At 38.2% G+C, this 24979-nt stretch overlaps 3 protein-coding genes across 4 annotated transcripts in view; 1 reads left to right on the forward strand and 2 right to left on the reverse strand.

Moving 5' to 3' along the window:
* LOC125234404 (farnesyl pyrophosphate synthase-like) overlaps positions 1-19059 on the forward strand; it is a 32438-nt gene extending 13379 nt beyond the window's left edge. Inside the window, exons 2-8 of one of the 2 annotated variants that reach the window (XM_048140631.1) lie at positions 8335-8506; positions 13013-13153; positions 14644-14847; positions 15384-15623; positions 16999-17102; positions 17342-17425; positions 17878-19059. In XM_048140631.1, coding sequence (XP_047996588.1) covers positions 8335-8506; positions 13013-13153; positions 14644-14847; positions 15384-15623; positions 16999-17102; positions 17342-17425; positions 17878-18025 — 1093 coding nt within the window. In that variant the 3' untranslated portion in view covers positions 18026-19059. Of the gene's footprint in view, positions 1-8334; positions 8507-13012; positions 13154-14643; positions 14848-15383; positions 15624-16998; positions 17190-17341; positions 17426-17877 lie in introns of both variants that reach the window. The other variant, XM_048140630.1, reaches the window with a different exon arrangement.
* Positions 1926-7125, reverse strand: LOC125234403 (cytochrome P450 6B5-like). Its single transcript, XM_048140629.1, has 3 exons — positions 7099-7125; positions 3017-4389; positions 1926-2134 (listed from the first exon to the last, which is right to left on the reverse strand). The coding sequence occupies exons 2-3, from the start codon at positions 4356-4358 to the stop codon at positions 1968-1970; spliced, it is 1509 nt and encodes a 502-aa protein (XP_047996586.1). The 5' UTR covers positions 4359-4389; positions 7099-7125; the 3' UTR covers positions 1926-1967.
* Positions 4930-6731, reverse strand: LOC125234405 (cytochrome P450 6B4-like). The gene is made up of 2 exons (XM_048140633.1): positions 5488-6731; positions 4930-5223 (listed from the first exon to the last, which is right to left on the reverse strand). Exons 1-2 carry the CDS (start codon positions 6383-6385, stop codon positions 5057-5059), a joined length of 1065 nt encoding a protein of 354 aa, XP_047996590.1. The 5' UTR covers positions 6386-6731; the 3' UTR covers positions 4930-5056.
* Positions 19060-24979: the final 5920 nt, after the last annotated feature.

The raw sequence follows: 24979 nt of genomic DNA on the forward strand, positions 1-24979 counted from the left end.
CGTAAAACTAGTGCTTACGCCAAATCTTGGGATTAGGTGTCAAAGAGCCATGAGCCATGGCAAATGCCGAGATAACGCAAGGAGGATGATGATATTGTTGTTGAAAATCCTAAGTTAATATAAACTAACTTAAACTATAGTTATTTGTTTTACAAGGGGGCAAAGTTGTTGTTTAACCACACGTGTCAATGCCAATATTGAAACCTGACCCGAGCAAGCGAAAAATTCCAATATTTACAAAAAGTGGAATCTTGACCGTTGCGAGGGTTTCAAGGCACGTATGTTAAACAAACTTTGCCACCGAGTGAACACACAATTTTTTTACCACACCAACACGAACAAAATACGGACTATAAAACATCAAACTAAATCAAATCCAGCAATCTATTCAATGTTTATGATTCAAAATAATTATTTGTAGGTAAATTCTACTAGCCAGCTCAAGGCATCAAGTTAAAATTTGTATGAAATTACTTTGCACTCTTGTGGATAAAATGCAATTTTGCTATCCGTTTTCGAATAGCAAAATTGATCTTTACCAGTTGGTGTGGTGAAAAGTTATATACAATTTTACAACTATATAATTTTACAATATACAATTTTTAACCCCCGACGCAAAAACGACGGGGTGTTATAAGTTTGACGTGTCTGTCTGTCTGTCTGTTTGTCTGTCTGTATGTGTGTCTGTCTGTGGCATCGTAGCTCCCGAACGGACGAACCGATTTATAGTTTTTTTTTATCTGAAAGCTGAGTTAGTCGGGAGTGTTCTTAGCCATGTTTCATGAAATCGGTCCACTACGTCGCGGTCGGGGGTTTTTTCAAAATTTTAATTTTGTGGTTAGGTTACACAATACCAAAGATAATTACAATTAGAGATGGGCCGAATATGGACTTTGCCGAATACGAATATTTTTAAAGCGAATGTTAAGGTTAAAACTATGAAATTATTGATAATGGTTATTATTGATATGGTGAGTAAGGCTGCCAGAGCTCAACGAGGGTGCGGTGCTGATGACGGGAGGACTTACGGAACTAACTTGTTCCGTATATTGTCCTTTAGAGTCGTCGGCAACCCGAACCCTCCTTGGAACTTGTACACTCCTTTTTGCTGTGTACTTAACACAGCAAAGGGGAATGTACAAGTTTCTAATGGGGTGGCAACGCGCATGTGACACTGTTTGCGTTGCATGCGTTCATAGGTTACGGTGACCGCTTTCCATCAGGCGGACCGTATGCTTGTTTGCCATCGACGTAGTATAAAAAAAAAAAAAATTATCAATCATGTAGGTTGTAGTATGTATATAATATTATTATATACAATACATACTACAACCTATGTTCTTATGATTTAGTGGATAACTAAAACTTGGTTAAAACAACTCTGAAGTCTTCTCAACTCTTAAACTACGGTTTTTTAACTTCTTTAAAAACAATTTTGTTTATATTTTGACGCATTTTTTGTAGTTCCTTAGAAAGTTACTAAAATAGGAGCTTATTATCCAATGGAATACGTAAGATCTTCATTAGTTATTTACTTTGTTTATTCGATAAATATTCGGCAACGCAACCGAATTATTCGGCCGAATACGAACATTGAAAAACTTGCCGAATATGCCGAATACCGAATATTTACCGAATATTCGGCCCATCCCTAATTACAATCTAATATACTTATGCCAAAGAAAGAAACAAGAATAGACTAGGTTTATTAGTGGTGACTGTAGGTAGGTAACGACAAAAAGACTTTGTTGCAAAAATGTGTAATCAGTATTTTTGAATTTACCTATTTTTAACCTAGGTACTCCAAAAAAGGAGACGTCATCATACATTCAGCCTTATTGTTTATGTCGATTTATACCGCAGAATTGCAAAAACTACCAACTAAATTCTATTCATGTTAAAAGTGTCCTCTGACGGCTCTGACTTTGGCAAACCAAAGATGATCGTTTCCAGTTGTTACAATATTATCAATGTCTTTTAATGAAGTTCAAGGGTATACCGCCTCTGGGGTACAACACAACGCGTCGAGTTTCATACTGCAATTGACGTGGTGTATTCTTGGAGGGTTCCACCCGAAACTGGGAGAGGAGCTTCGCCATACACACCCGCGACTGTAGAAATGCGAAGCGGATCCCTAAAATTAAGCAATATAGAATAGTACATTACGATACAAGTGCGTAAAAAACTCGTGTCGATTTAAAACACTCGTTTCGAACTTCCTTTTCGCACGTGTATCGTACGACGTTATTCAGTACAGATGAGCCTTCAAAGTTTCGACCTAGCGTATAATGAACCACTTCTCGCACTAGTGCGTAAAAAAAACACCATCTGTACTGAAATAGTTATTTGTTATACAAGGGGGCAAAGTTGTATTTTAACGCCAAGTGTGGAATTGAAAAACGAGCAAGTGAAAGGATTCTATAGTTGAACCACGAGCGAAGCGAGTGGTTCGAGAATAGAATCCTGAACTGCGAGTTTTTTAACACACGAAAGTAAAATACATTTGCAAGTGTAACACAAAACTTTTCCCCTCACTATAGCGAGGAAACTAAAACGCAAAAAATGTGTTTGTCACTGTTTCCAGTAGTTCCACAGGTGGTAAATCATCTTTATTACTAGATTCATCTACTTTTATCAATTTTAAAGCAGTTAATTTGACTTTATTCAAGATCGAATTACTTTACCCACTAGTGGATAAAATGCGTTTTTACCCGCTGGTATTAGAGGGCAAAACACGTGTTTCCGAGCTAGTGAGGGGAAAAATAAATTATCGTCGTGTCACAAGTATTAACTAATATCAGATAAATACTTAAAATACAAACCTATATGTCGCCTTGTCAAGAAGAGTCCCACAATCGTAATTGAATTGACTTACGATAAGTTGTGAATTGATATGCTTATAAACACTGAAGAAAACCTTACTGCTATCAGTTAGAAAAAGTGGCGGAATTATCGTCAGTGGGCGCCTTTACACTAATCAAGATTACCTAAATAATAAATAACTCCTGACACTTACCAATGCAATTTCTAGGTCCAAGTCCGAAAGGTAAATATGCACATGGGTGCCTCACTGCTGCATTTTCAGGAGAAAATCTCTCAGGGTCAAACTTCTCAGGGTTAGGATATATTTTCTCGTCATAATGGATACCGAGCGTCGGAATTTTAATCAACTGATTTTTCTCTATACTTAAATTTGTTCCCGGTATCGTATAAGTGCGATTAGATTTTCTTTTCAAATCTGATATGATTGGATACATTCTTAGTGTTTCATCAAAAACTTGGCCCATGTAAGATAAATCCAAAACAGCTTGTAGAGTCAGCTTGCCGTCATGTTTCTTTAATACTTCTTTTATTTCGGCCACCACTTTGTCTTGGACCTTAGGGTTTAGTGACAACTGGTATAGTAAGAAACCCATGGTTGTTGCAGTGGTTTCAAAACCTCCGGCATAAAAACTGAACGCCAGTGCCGCTATGACCTCATCGGTTAGTTCTAAATTTATTTCTGTATCATTGTTGTTCCTGGATATTTTATTAATTAGTTTATCTTCTCTCATTTTCAAAATTAAATCTATAAAATCATTTCTATTGGTTGGTTTATCATTCCGTTGCTTAGTGACACTTTTCACCAAGTTGATAAAATATGTTATAACCTCTGTTGGAATAAGTGATCCTCCCATTTTCACCATAATACCTGGATATATAAGCTCCAGGTCGCGACTAAAGGACATGTTGAACATATTACTGTGGACCTTCTGAAAAGTGTCGTGTTCTTGGTTAAAAGCGTCAATGTCTATGCCAAACGCACAAGAAGCTATGGCATCCTGGGTATATTTGCGTGTCATATCGTAGACGTCTTGCTCCAGATTTAACTGTGTAACCCGTGCCACATGTTCGACTAATCTGTCCCCACATTCACTCAAAAGGTACATCATATTCCTTAGCTTTCCAGGAGTGAAGAGCGGAGAGAACCGGCTTCGTAATAGTCGCCAGGTCTCAGCATTAGCATGAAACAAATTTGCCCCGAAACCAGTTGTTTTAAACTGGAAACCGCGGCTGTCAAAAATATCGAAATCTTTGATTAGTATATTTTTTATCACGTCCAAGTCCCTTATTAACAATTCTGGTGATCTCATCATAAACATTCCTACTACCCTTTCTTCTGGGTACTTATCATAGATATCCTTGAATACATGGCCATAGGATTTTCTTCTTAGTACTGCATTCTTCATATTTCCGAAAAAGAAAGTAGGTTTTGGGCCAACAATATTACGTTTATTCCAATAATTGTTGTATTGTGTGAAGTGGTAATACAGGAAGGAAGCAATGACAATGAAAATCGTGATGATTATGACCGCCATTTTAGTCAGATCATTTATAATGAAGCTGAAACTGTTAAAGAAAATTTAATATTTAATTTATTAAATAACCCGTAGCGTTTTTTACTATCAATAGTTGACTATGTAGAGATAACAAATCTTTCCCTTCTACTATGTTTGCGTAAAATCACTTTCAGAGCCAACCGATCCTAATCCGTGAATGAAACTAAGATCCGTAGCAGCTGTAGAACTATTTATATGGTAATTTATGCACTATATCCGATCTCCGTCATCCGATTTCTTTTCGTCGGCCCCTGTTCCTACGGACAAGACAAAACAATACCTGACAGATGTACGGTGATTTGTGCGATGACTACGGGCATAGATAATTAAAGTAATGTACCACGACATCACGATTTTTGGCACGTCACCTACGGGTATCAACATACTACATGATCGTGGAAAAGCTGAGTATTATTACTTTTCCGTGATCGGGTAAAACATTTTAAATCTAGTTAATGGGCTAAGTACCTAAATTACTTTGTGATGTAAATTGCTTTAGGTATGCTATAGGTATTTGCATTGTCAATAATTTAACATATTTTTACAGTATGACTATATTTGATATCTTATGCCTATTAAATGTTTAAAACTACTAGTTCCTAAGACTAATCACAATATGACTTGTTTCTGTGTAGGTATAAATATTTCATTAATGTTTCCGAGGTACTTTTTCTATATCAATGTCTTTTGATGAAGTTGATCGGCAGTCCACCCTTGGGGTACAACACGACACGACGGGGTTCGTACGAGAATTGACGAGGTGTGTTGTTGGAGGGCTCCACCCGAAATTGGGAGAGCAACTTCGCCAGACACACCCGGGATTGAACTTGCGCGAAGCGCAACCCTGAAAATATAACAATATCAAATACATACACCGATAGTCACACGCTAATATATATCCAATCCAATGATCTTACACGGAAAATACACAAAAATTAAACAATTCAAACTGACTAGAGAACTTTTTGCACAATTTGTAAGTAACATTTTCAAATGTTACTTTCAGGCTTCAAGAAGCCTTTCCGCCTTCGTGCCTGGCTTATACTACAGCAGTGCTCCTAAAGAATTGCACTAATCCCTATAAGGGCTATAAGTTCACATAACTTACCGATGCAATGTCTAGGTCCAACACCAAAAGGCAAAAATGCGCACGAATGTCTTGTTGCTATATTCTCAGGAGAGAATCTCTCTGGGTCAAAAACTTCTGGGTTCGGATATATCGTCTCATCATGATGGATACCAAGTATGGGAATTTTAACTAACTGATTTTTCTCTATGGTTATATTGGTACCGGGTATCTTATAAGTGCTGCTTGATTTTCTTCTTAAATCAGGTGCAATAGGATACATCCGCAAAGTCTCATCGAATACTTTGCTCATGTAAGATAAATCTAAAACGGCTTGTAGAGTCATCTCTCCATTGTGTTTCACCAAAACTTCTTTTATTTCTGCCACTACTTTGTCCTGGATATCAGGGTTGAGTGCTAACTGGTACAACAAGAAACCCATAGTTGATGCTGAATATAAAACAAATGCTTGTGCGGCCATAACCTCATCAGTTATGTCTAAACTTCTCTCTGTATCATCGTTCTCCATCATTGGCCCAGAAATATGTTTTTCTTTTCTCAAATTCAAAATTAAATCCATAAAGTCGTTTCTATTCGTGGGCTCGCCATTTCTTTGCGCAATTACATGTTCGACCAAATTTAAGAAGAAAGCGGCTACCTCTTTTGGGAATAGGGAGCCTCCAATTTTGTTTAATATTCCGGGATACATCATCTCAAGTTCACGACCAAAGCTGACGGTAAACATTTTACGGTCGATCATTTGGAGTTTTTCGTGTTCTTGGTCAAAGGTGTCGATGTCGACACCAAACGCGCAGGCGGCGATAGCAGCTTGGGTAAACTTTTGAACCGTAGAATGGACTTCCTGCTCTTTGTTGAATTCGGTGATGCGGGTGATGTATTCTACAAATTTATCGCCTCTTTCTGTTAAAAGGTACATCATGTTCTTCAGCTTTCCTGAAGTAAATAATGGAGAGAACCGACTGCGTAATACTCGCCAAGTTTTTGCGTCCGCGTTAAACAAATTGGCTCCGAGACCCTTTTTAAACTCGACACCGCGATTCACAAAAATATCGAAATCTTTTATAAGTATATGTTTTATGACATCTAGGCAGGGGCGGCTCACTCAGCGATTCTATCGCCGCGCTACAAGTACATGCTGGCGGCCGCGAGTTCGCGACCTAATCAGGGGTGACGCGCGTGCTCACAGAACCCACTTTCGATTGTTACTTTACGTCGCGAGTTTTTTTTAAGGCTTGTAATGCGATGTCCGCTTGTGGAATGGCTAATAATGATTAGTTAAATATACATTATGAATAAAATAGCACAATCTTACGAGTACAGAGATCTACTATTGATTAAGCCCCACAGAAAAGTTCAATAAGGCTTGTGTGTTGGGACTTAAACAAAAATATTATATAAATACTGTATTATACCTTGAAAGTAGCCAAGACTTGAATATAATTGTATAACATTTTATCTGAGTATTAATTCGTTTTAATCTATAGGCAACCCTATAGTCCGACGCTGCGCACGTGCGGCTGGTTTCTTTGTTTAAATTTTGTAGGCATTTAAAAAGGCGGCATTTCGTGAACATCAAAGCAGTGGGCCTTCTGTACTTGTACTATTATATATTCTGTGATCTAGGTCTCTTACTAGCAACTCTGGGGATCTCATCACGAACACTCCTACAACTTTCTCGTCTGGGTACTTATCGTAGATGTCCTTGAATACAACTCCATAAGGTTTTCTTCTAAGTACGGCATCCTTAAAATTCCCGAAGAAAAAGGTTGGTTTTGGACCGACAACACCTTTATTCTTCCAGTAATTGTTGTATTTTGTAAAGTGGTAATATAAAAAGGAAGTACAGGCAATAAACAATGTTAAGATTATTACTAGCATTGTGGCGGTGCGGTGGCTGGGAAGAAACACAACGTATTATTGAGATAATATTAGAGATCTTGTTCTTTATCATATCAGTAGTGATATCAAAAATTTTATCTGTAGAGATAGGATGTTGCCAACAGTTTTTCTCGCAAAATATGCTTATATAAGTAACTCACCTCTTGATACGTCTCTTATCTACTATCATCGACATCATACAGGGTGTCAGTTCAATGTGAACAAAAGCATCCTTTCTCACCAGAAAGTCCAGACAGAATAGAACAATTACATATACATAAAAGAATTCGAAAATAATTATTCTATATCGCCATCTTTAAACGTCACCTTTGTCTGAAAGTTATCTTGAGACCTTATTTCTCGAACTTTTCGGTATATCTCAGGAAGTTCTGAATCAGATAAGAATTCAATACAATTTTAAAGAAAGGTATATAATATTGATACATTTGTATAGAAGTAGCAGACTCCATTATAGAAGAACACCTTTATTTTATTTAAAAAGAGTAGTTGCTGGGTACTAAGCCAGTTTCAATTTGCTTTTCCAGAAGACAGTTTGTTAATTTAGTAGCTCTTTAGTTATTTGACAATGAATAACAGTGCCATATATTTTATTAAACCAATTAGGTAAAAATAATGTAGTTTTATGTTTTTATTTTTATTTTGAAGGTGCCTAAGATTCTGACAAAAACAACGTCCAATGCCTTCGTACTTATAGGTATTTAACTATTTATTCCAAAACTTACAATAACATGTGGCTATGTATGTACTGTTATAATAATTTATATTGTCATGATAAACTAGCTGTACCTCAGACAATTTCTCATGTATAATTTAAAATTGAAATTGCATGTTTTGACAAATCAAACATGCAATTACCTACATCTTTTTAATGGTAGTAGCGTTGATGATGTATGGTTACGGTACATATGTATTAAATAATTTAACTTACCTATAAATAAATAAATATAAAACGATTTTTATTCTTTTCAGGTACATGAAACCGTTGAACCTCTGCAAAATGTCAGTATCAAATAACGCATCTCAACTAATCACTCAGAAAACGAAAGAATCGTTCGAGGACGCACTTCCAAGCATCATGGATACCATCACTACCAACACACAGTTTGCAGATGTGCCTGAAGTTGGGAATTGGGTGAAAAAGGTAATTAAATCATAAAACGTTCATTTAGGTCTATAATTTAACTGAGGCTGTATGTAAGAACGTTCTAAATACAGGTACGGAGGAAATAAGCTTGACTGATTGTCCGTCCGAGCCTGTTTTTGTTTTGTCAAAACTGGAATTGACAATTTTAATGAATTGAAATCTGAAATTGGTTTTGTTCTGGTTTCGGGTTGCGGACATTGCATATGATGTGTAGTACATTTTACCCTCGCGTCAATATTTTTCAAAATAAGACATATTTTGAAAAATATTGATATTTACGTATAAACCCCCCTACGGCTCCTAACTTCATCGTTAAGTATTTGAATAACTTTTGACGTACCTACTAAAATTACATCCGATATCAAACTAAGTCCGTTTAAAGTACGTTTTTATGTATTTTATTGACCTCAATATAATTTCTAACTGTAATAGTTATTTGTTTTACAAGGGGGCAAAGTTGTTGTTTAACCGCACGTGCCAATATTGATAGATACCCGAGCAAGCGAAAGATTATAATATTGAACCACGAGCATAGCGAGTGGTTCAAAAAGTGTTTCAAGGCACGTAGGTTAAACAAACTTTGCCACCGAGTGAAACACAAAAATTTTCACCACACCAACACGAACAAAATACTGACTACAAAACATCAAATCAAAGTAAATCAAATCCAGCAATCTATTCAATATTTATGATTCAAAATAATGATTTGTAGGTAAATTCTAATAGCCAGCTCAAGGCATCAAATTAAAATTTGTATGAAATTACTTAGTTTGCACTCTTGTGGATAAAATACAACTTTGCTATCCGTTTTCGAATAGTAAAATTGATCTTTACTAGTTGGTGTGGTGAAAAACGAATTGTACCTTTTTGCAGACTCTAGATTATAACTTAAGAGAGTTAGGAGGAGGGATATCAAACTAAGTGCGTTTAAAGTACGTTTTTATGTAAGGTCAGTGTGGGGAAGACCGTCTACCCGGAAAGACCGTCTATTGACAATAACTTTTGTGTTTATATATCTACGCCTCTCACACCTCCGAAGGTATACCAGTTTTTCATCCTTAAGCCATTGGTCTTGAATACATAACCCTAGGACGAACACTAGTTAACAATAAACTTGATTCGTGTTTCGAACTCGAGCATCAAGTTCAACATGGTTCCGCAAAAAATTAAAATAAAATAGAAGCAGTCGGAATATTTGTATATCATATATGTAACGGAGTCATTTAATAACCGTTCTTTCTGACTAGTACTATTAATGTACTCAAAACGCGTTCAATTTCTTGTTTTATGTTCTGAAATATGTAACTTAGAAATTGTGCCTACTCAGAAAGTCCGGCATAAAAGAGAAAGGCAAGACCGGCATATGATAAACAAGGAGTTGCCAACCTTTTTTAGGCTTTACTGGAAACACAGTATAAAGCAGTAATAACTCTTCTAACAAACTTCACTCCGCGCGGTGTGTCGAAAACTACTCTCCATATGCACCAAATACATGCGAAACTGGTAAGTATTGGGCTGGACAGTCGGGGCCGCGTTCGCGCGCTGTGTTGACGTGTTGAGTTCGGGAGAAAATGACGTCAGCACCGAAGACATATTTTCGTTACTGTAGTGTTTATGGGTGTATGGAGAACAGTTCTCAAAATGCGGAAATGTCAGAATGTTCTTTAGAATTCCTAGACACCCAGAAAAGTAAGTGGTTGTTATATTGTCGCAGTGTTAGGTACATTATTGCTTACGTAAATGGCGTAAAAGTGAGATTTAAAGCTAGAATGACACATTAAAATCAATAAAGATTTATCTGTAACGACATTTAGGTAGATGCTGCGATCTATCTAGCTCGAAAGTTTGGTACCTACTTAAATATTGTGCAAACATCTATTCAAACATTTTATGTAAATACGATTTCGTCAGTATTTAAGAAACAAACACGTACTTGAATCTTTATTAGATAAAAAGGTAGAAAGAGCGTTGGTACTAGCATAGCGCCATACACAGTTACTACGAGTAGGACAGTAGCACAGGTACAACCCTGCGTGACCTTGCGCAGTAGTAACGACCGTGTTGCCGCTGCCGGAGATTAACTACTGATTTATCCTTATACTGTGCTGGAAATAAGTCGAGTGTAAACAATATCAATATATAAGTACGGTTTTTGCTTATGATAGTTGTACCGTTTTTGATTTTAACTTCGAAATACAGTTTTGGTAATGATTCGTATGGTGTTACTAATATCATTCGAAAGTATATTAAATAAAAAATACATAGTTGTGAAGAATTATAAGTGGTGAACAGAACTAAGCCTACTTAAACTGCATTACTCATCATCATATTTAAGATGGTAAATATGTATTTGTATAGATTGTGCAACATGCGGCGACAAATATTTCAAAAGAGAGTTATGTATTTTTTCCCCTCTCTAGCTCGGAAACACGTGTTTTGTCCTTTAATACTAGCGGGTAAAAACGCATTTTATCCACTAGTGGGTAAAGTAATTTGACCTTGAATAAAGTCAAATTAACTGCTTTAAAATTGATAAAAGTAGGTGAATCTAGTAATAATGATGATTTACCACCTGTGGCACTACTGGAAGCAGTGATAAACGCATTTTTTGCGTTGTAGTTTCCTCGCTATAGTGAGGGGAAAAGTTTTGTGTTACACTCGGGTGCAAATGTATTTAACTTCTCGTGTTTTAAAAAACTCGCAAGTTCAGGATTCTATTCTCGAACCACTCGCTTCGCTCGTGGTTCAACTATAGAATCCTTTCACTTGCTCGTTTGTCAATTCCACACTCGGCGTTAAAATACAACTTTGCCCCCTTGTATAACAAATAACTATTAAAAATAAAAGTAAGCATTTTGAATCCAATTATTTTTTCAAACAGAAAACATAATATTTGCGCACCCTTGACAAAACATATTTGATAAAGGTTGTTCGTCAGACGGCAGAAACTGAACCCTGGAGGCACAGAGGGTCATATCGAAACTATGACACAAACTGTGCACTTCTCAAGCATTTCGTCTTCCTCGTCGATATATACGCTGGCGTTAGGAAGTGCATCAAAAAAAAAGATTCTATCAATACATTCTTCGGAAGATGTATAGACATGACTTGTATATTGTTTGCTATTTTTAATAACTGAAACAAATATTTATGTATTAAGTATACAAATATTTATGTAAATATTTATGTATTAATGACATCTGAATCTCTACTGAGTTTTTGAAGTCGTAATCGAGCAAAATGGGGCAAAGGGTGTTTATTGAATCCTGAACGAAGTAAAGGAATCTCTAATCTCGCTACGCTCGGGATTCAAAATTAGAATCCTGAGCGTAGTGAGGGATTCAAGTATTAACGCTCAAGGTGGAAATAATTTTGCTACCATGTGACATATACAATTTTTCACATCACCTATGAGGAAATTACCAAAATATTAATAATGAATATACCTACTACAAATCAGTAGTACGAACTTAATCTACAACAATTTATAAACGATCATGAAATATAATGTCAAAACTCTTTTCATTGAATTAATATGTTATACTGGCAACATAAAATCCTTGAACAGAAAAGAACCACTCAGCTCCTCCAAGACTCGAGTTTGTAATATTCATACTCCCCAAGTTACACACAATGTTTTTCATGACACTTGCAACATAAAAATATCTAGAAAGATAAAAAAATTGAATACGGTACTAGAAATTTCATAACTCCCTTGGGAGAACGATTTTTCTATAACTCACGCTCCACCTGCGTGTAAAATCACATTTAGTGTGAGAGTGTGATGAAAAAAAATTACGCATTCATTCATACTGTAGTGACTATAGCAAAACCAAGCATTGCTAAGAAATGTTACCAAACTAATTCACGTATCTTAATATCCTATTACGTTTTCTTAATTAACATAGTTTCAAAAACAGATAAGTAGTTGGATTTATATGAGCCTGTAATATCGTGACTAAATTGTGTTCGCAGGTGTTCGTTGGAAAAACAGTATTGTGCAATATCTGGACCTGAAAAGAAAAGGTTATGAACCCCACCTACGGGACATATGCCGGTCTTGCCTTATAAATAGAAAAATGCTTATATGTTGAAAATTTCAACGCTATTTTAATAGTTACCTAGCTCATTCTGCCCCGTTATTACGTAAAATAACAATGATCATGATTTTGGAACCTAGTCTCATATGAAATTACGCGACAACAAGCACTAGACGGTCTTTCTGTGCTCATCGCGGGAAGACGGTCAACCCGCCGAGCCTTAAAAAAAGTGATTTTTATCACTTAAAAGTACCTTACTTCACCAAAATACTGTAAAAGCTTTGTAAAATATAATATTTGCTATCCCATAGGACCATGCGCATTACGCCAGACTGCATTAATTATAGAGTTTTATCCACTCAAACTTTATTTCAAATAAACTATGCCGGTCTTGCCCGCACTGACCTTATTTTATTGACCTCAATATAATTTCTGACTGTAAACGAATTGCTCCTTTTTACAGACTCTAGATTATAACTTAGGAGGTGGGAAGAAGACAAGAGGCATGACAACATTGCTTGCCTATGAGATGTTTGAGAAACCAGGAAATATTACTGACGAATCAATCCATTCAGCGAAAATGCTTGGTTGGTGTGTTGAGATGGTAAGTGACTTCATTTGGTATTTGCTTTTGCGCATTTAGGGTCGGTTATACCAAACCCTCTGCTACCGAATTTGGCGTTTGTAACTTTTTTGTACCTATGGGAATTTTCTTAAACTTCTGCTGCGTAACGTTGATGTGTCTGTTAACTGTGCTTAATGCAACTGGCCCTTAATTTAATACATATGTAGGTGTAGGTTTTTTTTTTAATAACTAATGTGGGCCTGTCTAAACGCTTAGTACGTCATAAGGAAAGTACGTCACGTTCGAGGCGAGAAACTCGTACCATCTAAATGGGGCTTTAGGACGACAAATTAGAAATTTATTTTTACGGGTGGCGGTGTCGCCAGAATCGCGTAATTAGTACAGTACAATTAGTTCCAATTGTTGTCACCCGCATAAATAAAGTTGTAAAGTAGTGCAAGGTGGGTGGTTTTAGATGGTGTATTAAGCGGGGACGCGAATCGTATTAACCATGAAAAAATGTCTGATAACAAGTCTCAAATTGTAGGGACCGGCGTAAAATGACGTAATATGCGGGAAATCGTATTAAACGTGATCGTTTTAACCGGGTTCTACTGTATGTAGGTGTAGGTTTTTTTTTTAATAACTAATGTGGGCCTGTCAAAACGCTTAGTACGTCATAAGGACGAGATTTACGGGTATTTTTAGAAGAATAACTTTGCAAAGTGTGTTTAAAACGAGGCACAAGATGAGTCACTTGCTGGCCACGGACACGTAACTATGTGATGAGAGAGAAACATGTTACGATACGATGTCGATGATGATGCCTAGGTAGGTACTATGTTTTCAAATTAGCTAAAGTTGACCTATTTTATTCGACAGTGCAATAAATACTTACCTACCCTTTATTGCTCATCTTAATAGAAGAAAAGTTATAAATTTAAATAGATATCATACACGAAAGAAAAAACGTCAAGGCCCACTGGTGGCCGAGCCGGGAATCGAACCCGGGTCTTCAGCTTACGCGGCTAACGTCTTCACCACTAGACCACCCGCCCGCCGTGGTACCGCTAGTTGTAGAAGAAAAGTTCTTAACACAATCAGATGTTTGAATAATTAACAGCCAGAGGCGACTCGACAATGCCCAAATTACTGAACATCCAATAAATTAAATAAATAAATTATAAATATTATAGGACATTCTTACACAGATTGACTGAGGCCCACGGTAAGCTCAAGAAGGCTTGTGTTGTGGGTACTCAGACAACGATATACATAATATATAAATACTTAAATATATAGAAAACATCCATGACTCAGGAACAAATATCTGTGCCCATCACACAAATAAATGCCCTTACCGGGATTCGAACCCGGGACCGCGGCGTAACAGGCAGGGTCACTACCGACTGCGCCAGACCGGTCGTCAAAAACTATGGAAAGTTAGTTTATTTCATGAGTAACTATCGCGGTAACCGAAGACAATATTCATCAAATATTTAGAAGCAAGTTTTCTATGTTTTTTTCAGCTGCAAGCATACTTGCTCATACTAGACGACATAATGGACAGCTCGACAACGCGCCGCGGCATGCCGTGCTGGTTCCGACTCCCGGACGTCGGCACGCGCGCCATCAACGACGCCATTTTGATTTACTCGTCCATGTTCCACGTCATCAAGACGCAGTTCGGGCGCGAGAAGTTCTATACTAAGATTTTGGAATTGTTTAATGAGGTAAGCAAGCAACAAGCATTCTTCATACTAAACGATATATTATACAAGTTTGTCTACCCGCCGCGACATATATGTTGTTACGGACTTCCGGACGTTGGCACGCGCGCCATCAACGACGCCATTTTGATTTACTCATCCACGTTTCGTCATCAAGACGCAGTTCGGGCGAGAGAATTTTTAAACTAAGATTTTTTTAATTGTTTAATAAGAAATACACACAGGCACAGTATACCTATTATACCTACTTGTGCCTAAGTGAACTCTAGACCTACAATCATGATTCTACAATTTAGAAACTAGAACTTTGCTCACCGAATTTCACAGAAATCGGTTATAAAAGCTACCTTTACACCTATAGAAGAGAATATCGAGACATACAAATGAGATTTTGCTCAAGATGAACTAGACACCTGAATTAGATGATTTCACCGTTGCTACGCTATTAGTTTTGACTAAATACGGTGCTAGTAAGCGTCGCGTTCTATGCAACTTTTACCTGTTTAAGGCACATATCAAATCATAAATTTCATTTGCAGACCCTCTTCCAAACCTCAATCGGGCAGCACCTAGACCTGACAATGGCCAATCGTCACAAACACGACTACAGTCTGTTCACGATAGAGCAGTACAACGCTATCGTCAAGTACAAGACTGCGTACTACACGTTCAAGCTGCCCGTATGTTTGGGCCTGCTGTTGGCCAAGAATACGGACCAGGCCCAGCATAAGAAGGTTGAGGACATCTGCCTGGATATTGGCAGGTTCTTTCAAATACAGGTAAGCTTCTAGTTGTACTTACCCTACAGCACTTAGATCTAAAGATGGCCACTGCACACTGGCCAATCGTCACAAACACGACTACAGTCTGTTCACGATAGAGTACAACGCTATCGTTAAGTATAAGACTGCGTACTACACGTTCAAGCTGCCCGTATGTTTGGGCCTGCTGTTGGCCAAGAATACGGACCAGGCCCAGCATAAGCAGCAGCAGAAAGTTGAGGACATCTGCTTGGATATTGGCAGGTTCTTTCAAATACAGGTGTTTTTCTTACATATAATATTCTTAGTTGTATCTTGTATCTATACCCGCATGTAGGAGCTCTAAAGAAACAGCCCAGCCGACCTAGCTGAATGGCAATCTTGACGCTAGACGTATTCAGGTTAGTTAAATTACTGTGATCGTAATTTGACGGATCTGTGAAGAATCCGCAATTACCTACTTTTGTTCAATTAAGTAACGATAAATAATATAAGAACAATCTTTGTTATAAATAGAAATAGGTATCAATTATTATCATACTCTAAAGAGAAAGCGAAAAAGTTCAACCGGTTTCCGAGCTGGAAATCGAACCCATAGGCTGAAGACCCAGCCTACGTGACTAACGCCACGACATTGGTCTAAGCGCGGCAGCGGTGAGCGGCGGCCATACATTGGAGCGAGACACAACGATGGGACTTTTCATTCGCACGTATGGCTGCCGCTCACCGCTGTCGCGCTTAGACCAATGTCGTGGCTGGGCCGTAATCAATAATCATTAACATTCGCCTACAAACCAGGCAGGCAAGCATCGTCGCTCGATAAATGATATGATATGAGGCCGTCCCTTTCGCACTATTTATAAGTGCGATAGGGACGACATGATGTTTTATAGTTTATCGCGCGACAATGCTATCGGTGCTGAGCTAACAATTGTGTTTATAAAATCTACATATCCGCACGCACCAAGATTACACGCGGAAAAGTCACTTAGAATATGAATGCGAGAATTTGCATTAGAAGTGAACTTAAATAAATGCTGTTCATTCTTAGTCAATGCATGTTTTTAAATATATGTTAATCAAGTCTACCAAGTCTCTTCACGCTATTTATGAAAAAAAAACCTTAACGATCAGTCTGGCCTAGCGTGTAGTGACCCTACCTGCTACACCGCGATCCCGGGTTCGAATCCCGGTAAGGGCATTTATTTGAATGATGAGCACAGATATTTGTTCCTGAGTCATGGATGTTTTCTATGTATAAATATGAGTATTTGTATATTGCATATATCGTTGTCTGAGTACCTGCAACACAAGCCATCTTGAGCTTACCGTGGGACTCAGTCAATCTGTGTAAGACTGTCGTGTAATATTTATTTATATTTCTCCTTTTCAGGACGACTACATAGACTGCTACGGCGACGAATCACTAAGCGGCAAGAAAGGCACGGACATTCAAGAGGGCAAATGTTCCTGGTTCGCGGTACAAGCTCTACAACGATGCAACGCTAACCAGAAGACTGTGTTCACAACTTGCTACGGGAGTCAGGAGCCGGCGCATATTGAGAGGATAAAGATTTTATACAGGTTTGTTTAATGGTATAACAAATATAGGTAGTTGTTCCTTATGCCACAGAAGGCATGGGCATCCAGGATGAAAAATTCTCATGTTATGTCACAGAAGGCATGGGCATCCAGGATGAAAGATTCTCATGTTTAGAGGTGTAAGTGCTGCAAAGATGCAACGCTAACCAGAAGACTGTGTTCACAACTTGCTACGGGAGTCAGGAGCCGGCGCATATTGAGCGGATAAAGATTTTATATGTATAGGTTTGTTTAGTGGTATAAAAATATAGGTGTTCCTTATGTCAAGAAAGGCAAGGATATAAAAAGAGCAAGTGGCCGTGTCGCTGTTATTTAAAATATTAGGTACGTTGGTGACAAACAATCATATGGCCAATCTGAAGTTAAGATTCCGTAACCTTTGGACGGCTGCAGAACTCCAGATATACATATAAATATGCGTTTTTTTTAGAGACGGTCGCAACTCTAAATGCGTTTTCACATTATCCGATCAGATATCGGATGTCGGGCCGATATCCCATGCATCACAGGCGCCATCTTGGATTTTTTCCATTGAAATCCTTCCGACATCCGATCGGATAATGTGAAAACGGCCTAATGTGAAGAATCTGTTCAGAAAGAGAAGACATATAATGTATGGGGTCTTATACATTCTGTGACTCTTCAGACTCTAAATGCGTGTTTTTTTTTTCAGACAATTACAACTGCCGGAACTTTACGCCGAAACGGAAGCCAAAATGTACGACGCGCTCATCACCCAAGCTCGAGCGATGCCCGAGGATTTGTCGCCTAATCTCTTCGTCAAACTTATTGACATGCTCAACAAGAGGAACCATTGAGTACTGGATAACGACAGCTCTGGTACAGTCAGCACAAAAAATGTGCATACCAAACGTTAGTGTACAATCACTTGCAATAATAATGTAACACAATGAAGGCTTCAAAATATCCTACACGATCTTATTTGTAAGGGCGCCTCACATATTTGTGAGTTCTTGGAAGAATATCTTATGTGACGGGACTGTACGGGCAATAGTCATACTTTTTTTGGAACTTTAAACGTATGTATATTTTTATTGCTGACTGTACTTGTATTGGTAGGTAGGTAAATAATAAAATTATAGTTTCCTTTGTTATTTTTCCAAAGCTCTCGTTTAGAGCTTAGAGGGCTAATTCTTACTGAAATGAGCGCAGGTTTAATAATAAGAATTTTGGCAGTTCAGTACAAATTTCCCTTCATAAAATTAATTGTAAAGTTATACTATCTAAGGGCCGGTACAGGTGATTGTAATCCAATTGTTAATATGAGAATTCAAGTGCACAGTTTTCATACAAATTGCAGTCGGATTTTATCCCCATTAAAAACTGAAAACTTTTTTCCTCCTAATATCCTACGGTGGAACAGACTTTTTGTAATTTTTGATAATTAAACAAAACTAAATCATCTTCTATACCTAGGTTGAAATTACAGTGGCACAATTAGCGTTTTTCACTTGCTGGACCTTAGGCGGTTATAGGTACGTTAAATAACTTACTGGACTATATAAAGTACCTAGATAAGCAGTTTATCGTCTAATTTTGATATTGTACATAATAGGTATATTGCTCAATATTTTTTTAGATTATTCTCGTCAAAAGCACTTGTTACTAATCAATATTGTACCACATAAATACCTGTTTTTGTTGTAATTATTTATTAAAATATACAATTCCATTTATGTAAAAACTTCCTTATTTAGTTATTATGAATAGAATTAATTCGTAATGTGACTTGATATTATGCATATTATTTTATGGCGATTGACTATAGTGAATGAAATATTTCGTCAGGTGACAACCAAAACTTACTGAATGCATAAGATTAAATAAAAATAATCCTTGTACTCTCTACCTCTGGCTTGCCTTGGCTGGCCGTCCAGAGTGGAGTCGTTAGGGCAACATGCCCCAGGGGTGGAAGTGAAAATTTGCATAAGACGCGAGTTGGTACAGTGGCTTCACAGCCACTGGGCAGAAAGCGGTGTACACCTCTCGACACCCTTGAGTTCTCACACCGGTGTTGCCCTTGAGCCATCTTGGATGTCGCTTTTTGTGGGGGCCCATCTTGTGGGGACGAGTCACCGTCTGCCGGAAATAAAATTGGATACCGTTTTATTAGGCAGGCGTCCGGTTTTTTATCCATAGCCCAGTATTTAGTCCATCACTTTCATCAAAATAGACCAGTTCATTTTAGATTCCATTAATTCTCAAATAGTCCTTACACCCTGGCGGGTGTTGCCTCTGCGTGTGTCCCATGATACGGGCAAGGGCAACATCCGCTCGGTGTACCCCTTACATTTCATTAAAGTGTCGAAAGGGCCTCTACGCGTTGGCTTCGGCCCCGCGCACGCCTCCCAAAGGTCCGGAATACCATTGTTCCGTGATGGGAAAGACATCCTTGTTGTGTTATAATAGTTTCTATAGGGTTCACTGTAAGTGCCTTTTCACACTATCCGATCCGTTAGCGGATGTGCGAAGAGGAAAGTTGTCAAAGATGGCTCCATTAATATAATATGTATAGGATACCGGTCCTACATCCTTTATCGGATCGGATAATGTGAAAACGCCCTAACTCTGAATTTGTGCCAATTGCCGAGTTTTGGATGTCATCAGATTTATACTCTATATGGGCATTTTTTTATATTTACCACACATCTAAGTCAAAATAAGTTAATACAATATAAATATAATAAACTATTGCTACGATATTAATAGTGAGGTTGCTATTTTTAATTAAGTTTTCTTTTTTAATATCATTTCAGTTTATAATGTATATAAATAACACACAGAATTCTGATAATTTTCAACGGGTACCACGTCGGCCGGGTCTAGAGGTAACGACGTCAACCCGCGTAAGCTGAAGACTCGGGTTCGATTCCCGGCTCGACCACCGGTTGTCTTGGTCGCTTTTTCTTTCGTGTAATATAATTTATAATTGTAATAGTGGAGAAAATTATAATACTTGTGTTATATATTGAAACTAGTAATTAATTAATAAACTATATTTATTCAATATCAACAAGCTACATGACAACTATGTATGAAAAACAATTGAGATCGATTGACAGTTCACATCGTTCTGGAAAGTCTAGAACCATAGACCCAAGAGAAGAGTTCCATTCCTCACAACTTGGTTTATTACAGTATATTTTCCTTAGTGATTTCTCTCTCTGTCGAATATTTTTTTAGGAATTACGAATTTGGGTGTAGGGGTTTTGTGAGGTGTTGGCAACTATAATATTACACATTAAGCTCGTATAGTACCTATTTTAAACATGATCTTCAAAGACTGATAACTTCTATGTATAATGTACCTCGAATTTTAGTCAGAAATGTATAAAATACGCACTATAGATAGAATTGTCGCACATAGGTAACATTTGAATTTTATGTATTGGCGTAGTTTGAATTAAGTCACAGGGTGCGTAGACAACGTGCCAATCGTCTTATCTCCGTAGCGAAACGCAACTACCACCGTCTAGTATAGAATAGTGATAGAGTCACGTGTGGCGCAAGCGGTTGTCAACTTGGCTATGCTATCAAGGGAACAAAGGGTGAAATTAGCGCACGTCCGGCAAATACGATAAAAAAGATCTTGGGTCAATTAATGTCTAATATTTTTAATTTTTCAGTGCACAATGCACATTAAACTGCGTCAATACATAGAACATATATCAGTTTATTCAAATATCTCGATTGTATGGTTGGGTCTAGTTAAACTAGAATTGTTTGAAGGAAAAAGTTGTAAAAGTTGAATATAAATAAATTAAAAATTATAATAATCATTGATTTAAATGTATTTAATACCTAAATGTTGTTTTAACTGTTGTAAAATAAGATATTTTATGAATAAAATTGATAATAATATTCAGGCGGTTTTTTTTTCATTGTTGGCGGCAAATTATCAACTAACCTACCAAGAAACTTAACCTTTTCGCAGCTATTGGTATAAAAATGTACTCACGCTACGACTTGATATATGGGTGACACTTTATTAGGTACCTACTTCACTGACAAAAAGTGAAAAAAGCTGCCAAAAAAAATGGAGACTTGTAAGGGAATAAAGTATACGAAAATAAAACAACTGTATTCTATCGTAGTATATTCCAAAAATATAATGTTATACATAACATAACATTGCTTTTACACCCATTGTTATGTCGCCGTCTTGCTTATGAGTAGAATACAACTCAACAAAAAGTTCAGTCCCTGTAGTTACCACCGACTAATACCAATGGAACTCGATGCTTTATTATAATAAGTATTCGATAGGTGGTAACTTTTGGGATTGAACGCATTATAAATATTATCCCGTCCATACGTCACAAGTCAATGTACAAGAGCTGAAACGAATGGAATGAATGAGTGAATGAAAATATCTTTTTTTTTTTATGAAATAGGCAGCAAACGAGCAGACGAGCCGCCTGATGGTAAGCAGTCATCGCCGCCCATGGACATAAGCAACATCAGGGGAGCCACTTATGCGTTGACGACCTTTGAGAACCCTAAATACCTGGTTCTTGAAGAACCCCATGTCATAGCGCAAGGGAAACACCTCAGAAGGTAGCTCATTCCACAACTTGCACACTCTGGGCAAAAACGAGCGGGAGGCCCGTTTGTTCTTGGTTTGCCACGTGTCGAGAAAGTGAGGATTCTTTGGCGGGAGGTGCGGTGATAAAAGCTGTATCATTAACCAATCAAATGATGGCTGTGACTATACCGATATCAGTGTCCCTCGTACAGTCAACCAATTGGACCCCTAGGCCACTCTAGAACCATGTCAAAATGATAAGCAGTAAGAGATTTCTTACAATCTGATTTATAACGTCACTATGACATAGTTCTACAGTGGCCTAGGGTTCCAATTGGTTGACTGTACATTGAAAGTTTCGTTCGTTCCATTCGTGTCAGCTTTTGTGAATAAACAAGGTTATAGAAATAGCATAATTGGCTTGCATGAAAATTACCGTGCGTAAAAACTAAAATAACATAGGGTTGCGAAATTCATACAAATATTTCGTCACTACTTAAAAAAAAACTTGTATCTTCTTCTGTGAATGAAAAGAAAATTGTAGTAAGTATGTATGGAATGCATATAGACTTACTGCGTTTTAACTTTGAGAAGCAGCGTGAGATACGAGATTTTTTCAAAGTAGTGACGTATTACTTCGTTAAAATAACATTTCTATGGACGAATACAAAGCACCACAAAATATAATGAGATGTGTTGTATTGCTCTGGTGGTTCAACATATTCTTATTTAGGTGTCCGTGCCTTCGCTTGAACCACTAATGAGATTAACACCTTCATAACTCGGCCCTAATCGAGTGAATTCCTCGACTAGTAGCGCCATCTGGCGCGCCAGTCAAGTACTAGTGTCGCCCGGTTACCAGCGCTCGGCTGCTTTTTCCTCAGTACGCTTTTGTAACTCGGCCGAGCAACACGTTTACAAAAGCAAATCTTAAAAAGTTCGAGAAATTTACAACATCGAAAAGATTATGATTACTTCTAACTTCGTGATATTCCGCTCGGTGCCTTTGGCCCAGCGACGAGACGCAGTGACCTCCTATAGGCACCGTCATAAGTACGCGGATACATATGCCTCACTCACGTGAGACTGACATGGCGTCGTCCCGTGAGACGACAGACGTCGTCCCGTGAGACGACAGACGTCGTCCTGTGAGACGACAGACGTCGTCGTCCCATGAGACGACAGACGTCGTCCTGTGAGACGACAGACGTCGTCCCGTGAGACGACAGACGTCGTCCCGTGAGACGACAGACGTCGTCCCGTGAGACGAAAGATGTCGTCCCGTAAGACGATAAACGTTGTCCTGTGTGTGAGACGACAGACGTCGTCCTGTGAGACGACAGATGTCGTCCCGTGAGACAACAGACGTCGTCCCGTGAGACGAAAGACGTCGTCCCGTGAGACGACAGGCGTCGTCCCGTGAGACGACAGGCGTCGTCCCGTGAGACGACATGACGTCGTCCAGTGAGATGACATGGCGTAGTCCCGTGAGACGACAAGCGTCGTCAAGTGAGACGACAGGTGTCGTCCCGTTAGACGACATGGCGTCGTGCCGTGACACGACAGGCGTCGTCCAATGAGACGACATTGCATTGTCCCGCGAGACTACAGGGTTGTTCCTGTGTGGTGACATGGAGACAATGAAGAAAATTGACAGCGATGGGACGCAGTGTAATTCTATGCACCGTCATAAAGAATATTAGGGACAAATGCCACGCTCACGTAAGAGGAGACAGAGCGACGTCCCGTGAGACGACATAGGTTCGTCACAAGAGATGTCTTGAAACGACAGATGAGGTCCCATTAGATAACCTGGCCTATGAAAAGATAGGGCCCACGATCCGATAGAGCATCGCCTCGTGATATGACAAAGGAGATCATTCATTATGCTGACATGATTCGTCATTAGAGACAACATGAGTAAAGTTGTGCTGTGCGAAAAAGTACACTGTCATATAAATTGACAAGCGTCGCCCCGTAAAAGATTAAACTTTGCAGCGACTTGGAATTTAGATTTCGTTGCCCTATGCGATGATTTACGACATCCTGTGAGAACCCATTGGGTTATTACATGCTATGCACTAATTCACTTTTCGTCTCATGACGAGCGTTATGATCACGAGGCAACATGTTGTATTTGTATTCGAATCTCAATGAGATTATGTCGCTTTAACATCTACTTTGCGGTAATTAGCACAACGCTTAACTAAACATACTTTGTATAAGGTATTTCTAAACATATGTACTTCGTAGAAGGTCTTTCGAATCAGAACCACAGCGTACGTGTTAACCTGAGACATACACAATTACACAGTTTAGTCATTGTCTTATTAGACAAAAATCATCACGTGATGGGTTGCCATAAGTGGGTTCGTTTTAGACAGGTAAAGTGAATGACATCGGCGTCGTCTCAATTGCCTAATTAGCTAATACATAATCAGCGTGGTCACCTGACCAACAGATGAATGATTGTGAGGAATGTCCAAATTTCTCTCACTCGTGAATATCTGAACGGCCATAATGATGACGAATGTGTGATCCAATTACTGTAAAGCAACGCTCCGTTATTGCCAACCTAATTTATCATGTCAACTTTTAGAATGCTCGTCATGATAGAGGTTTATTATCAGGTTTGACGTTGTAAAAATCCACTTCCACATCTAAAAACGTGTGGGTGGAGCTTCGGTAGCAATTAACTAGCACTTTGTTGCCAGATACTAAGCGAATTAAGAAATATACATAATAGTGATGCTAAACAGAATGAAAAACCACTTTATATTACAAAGCCCTTCTTGCCCAATCAGAAAGGGAGAGGGGGCGGCGATGATACCAATGGGAAAAAAAAGAAAATCCATTAATTTATGCCACTGTTTTACGCTATTCCTAGAGTGCAGATTCTTTTAAATGAACGATTAGAGCTCTAGTCTCATCAACTCACGGGCGTCAATAATTGACGCATGGTCTTGGGTCTTGATACGGCCTTTAGAAATGCAGAAGAACCACTCAGGTACTTAGCAAATGTTGACTATTAGCTACAAAATAACTTACCGCAAAGGAAAATTCTTGTACTAGGCTCATTACTCTGTGAAACCTGGATATTCGTCTGTATTTCAGCAAACTTATAGCTGTCCGGCTGAAACATCCAGTCGGATTAATGGCGGATAATGTTCCAGATCAAAATCAAAATCAAAAAATCAAAAACCAATTCATTTAGAAATAAAAAGCT

Source organism: Leguminivora glycinivorella, chromosome 16 (genome assembly GCF_023078275.1).
Source record: "Leguminivora glycinivorella isolate SPB_JAAS2020 chromosome 16, LegGlyc_1.1, whole genome shotgun sequence".
Lineage (NCBI taxonomy): Eukaryota > Metazoa > Arthropoda > Insecta > Lepidoptera > Tortricidae > Leguminivora > Leguminivora glycinivorella.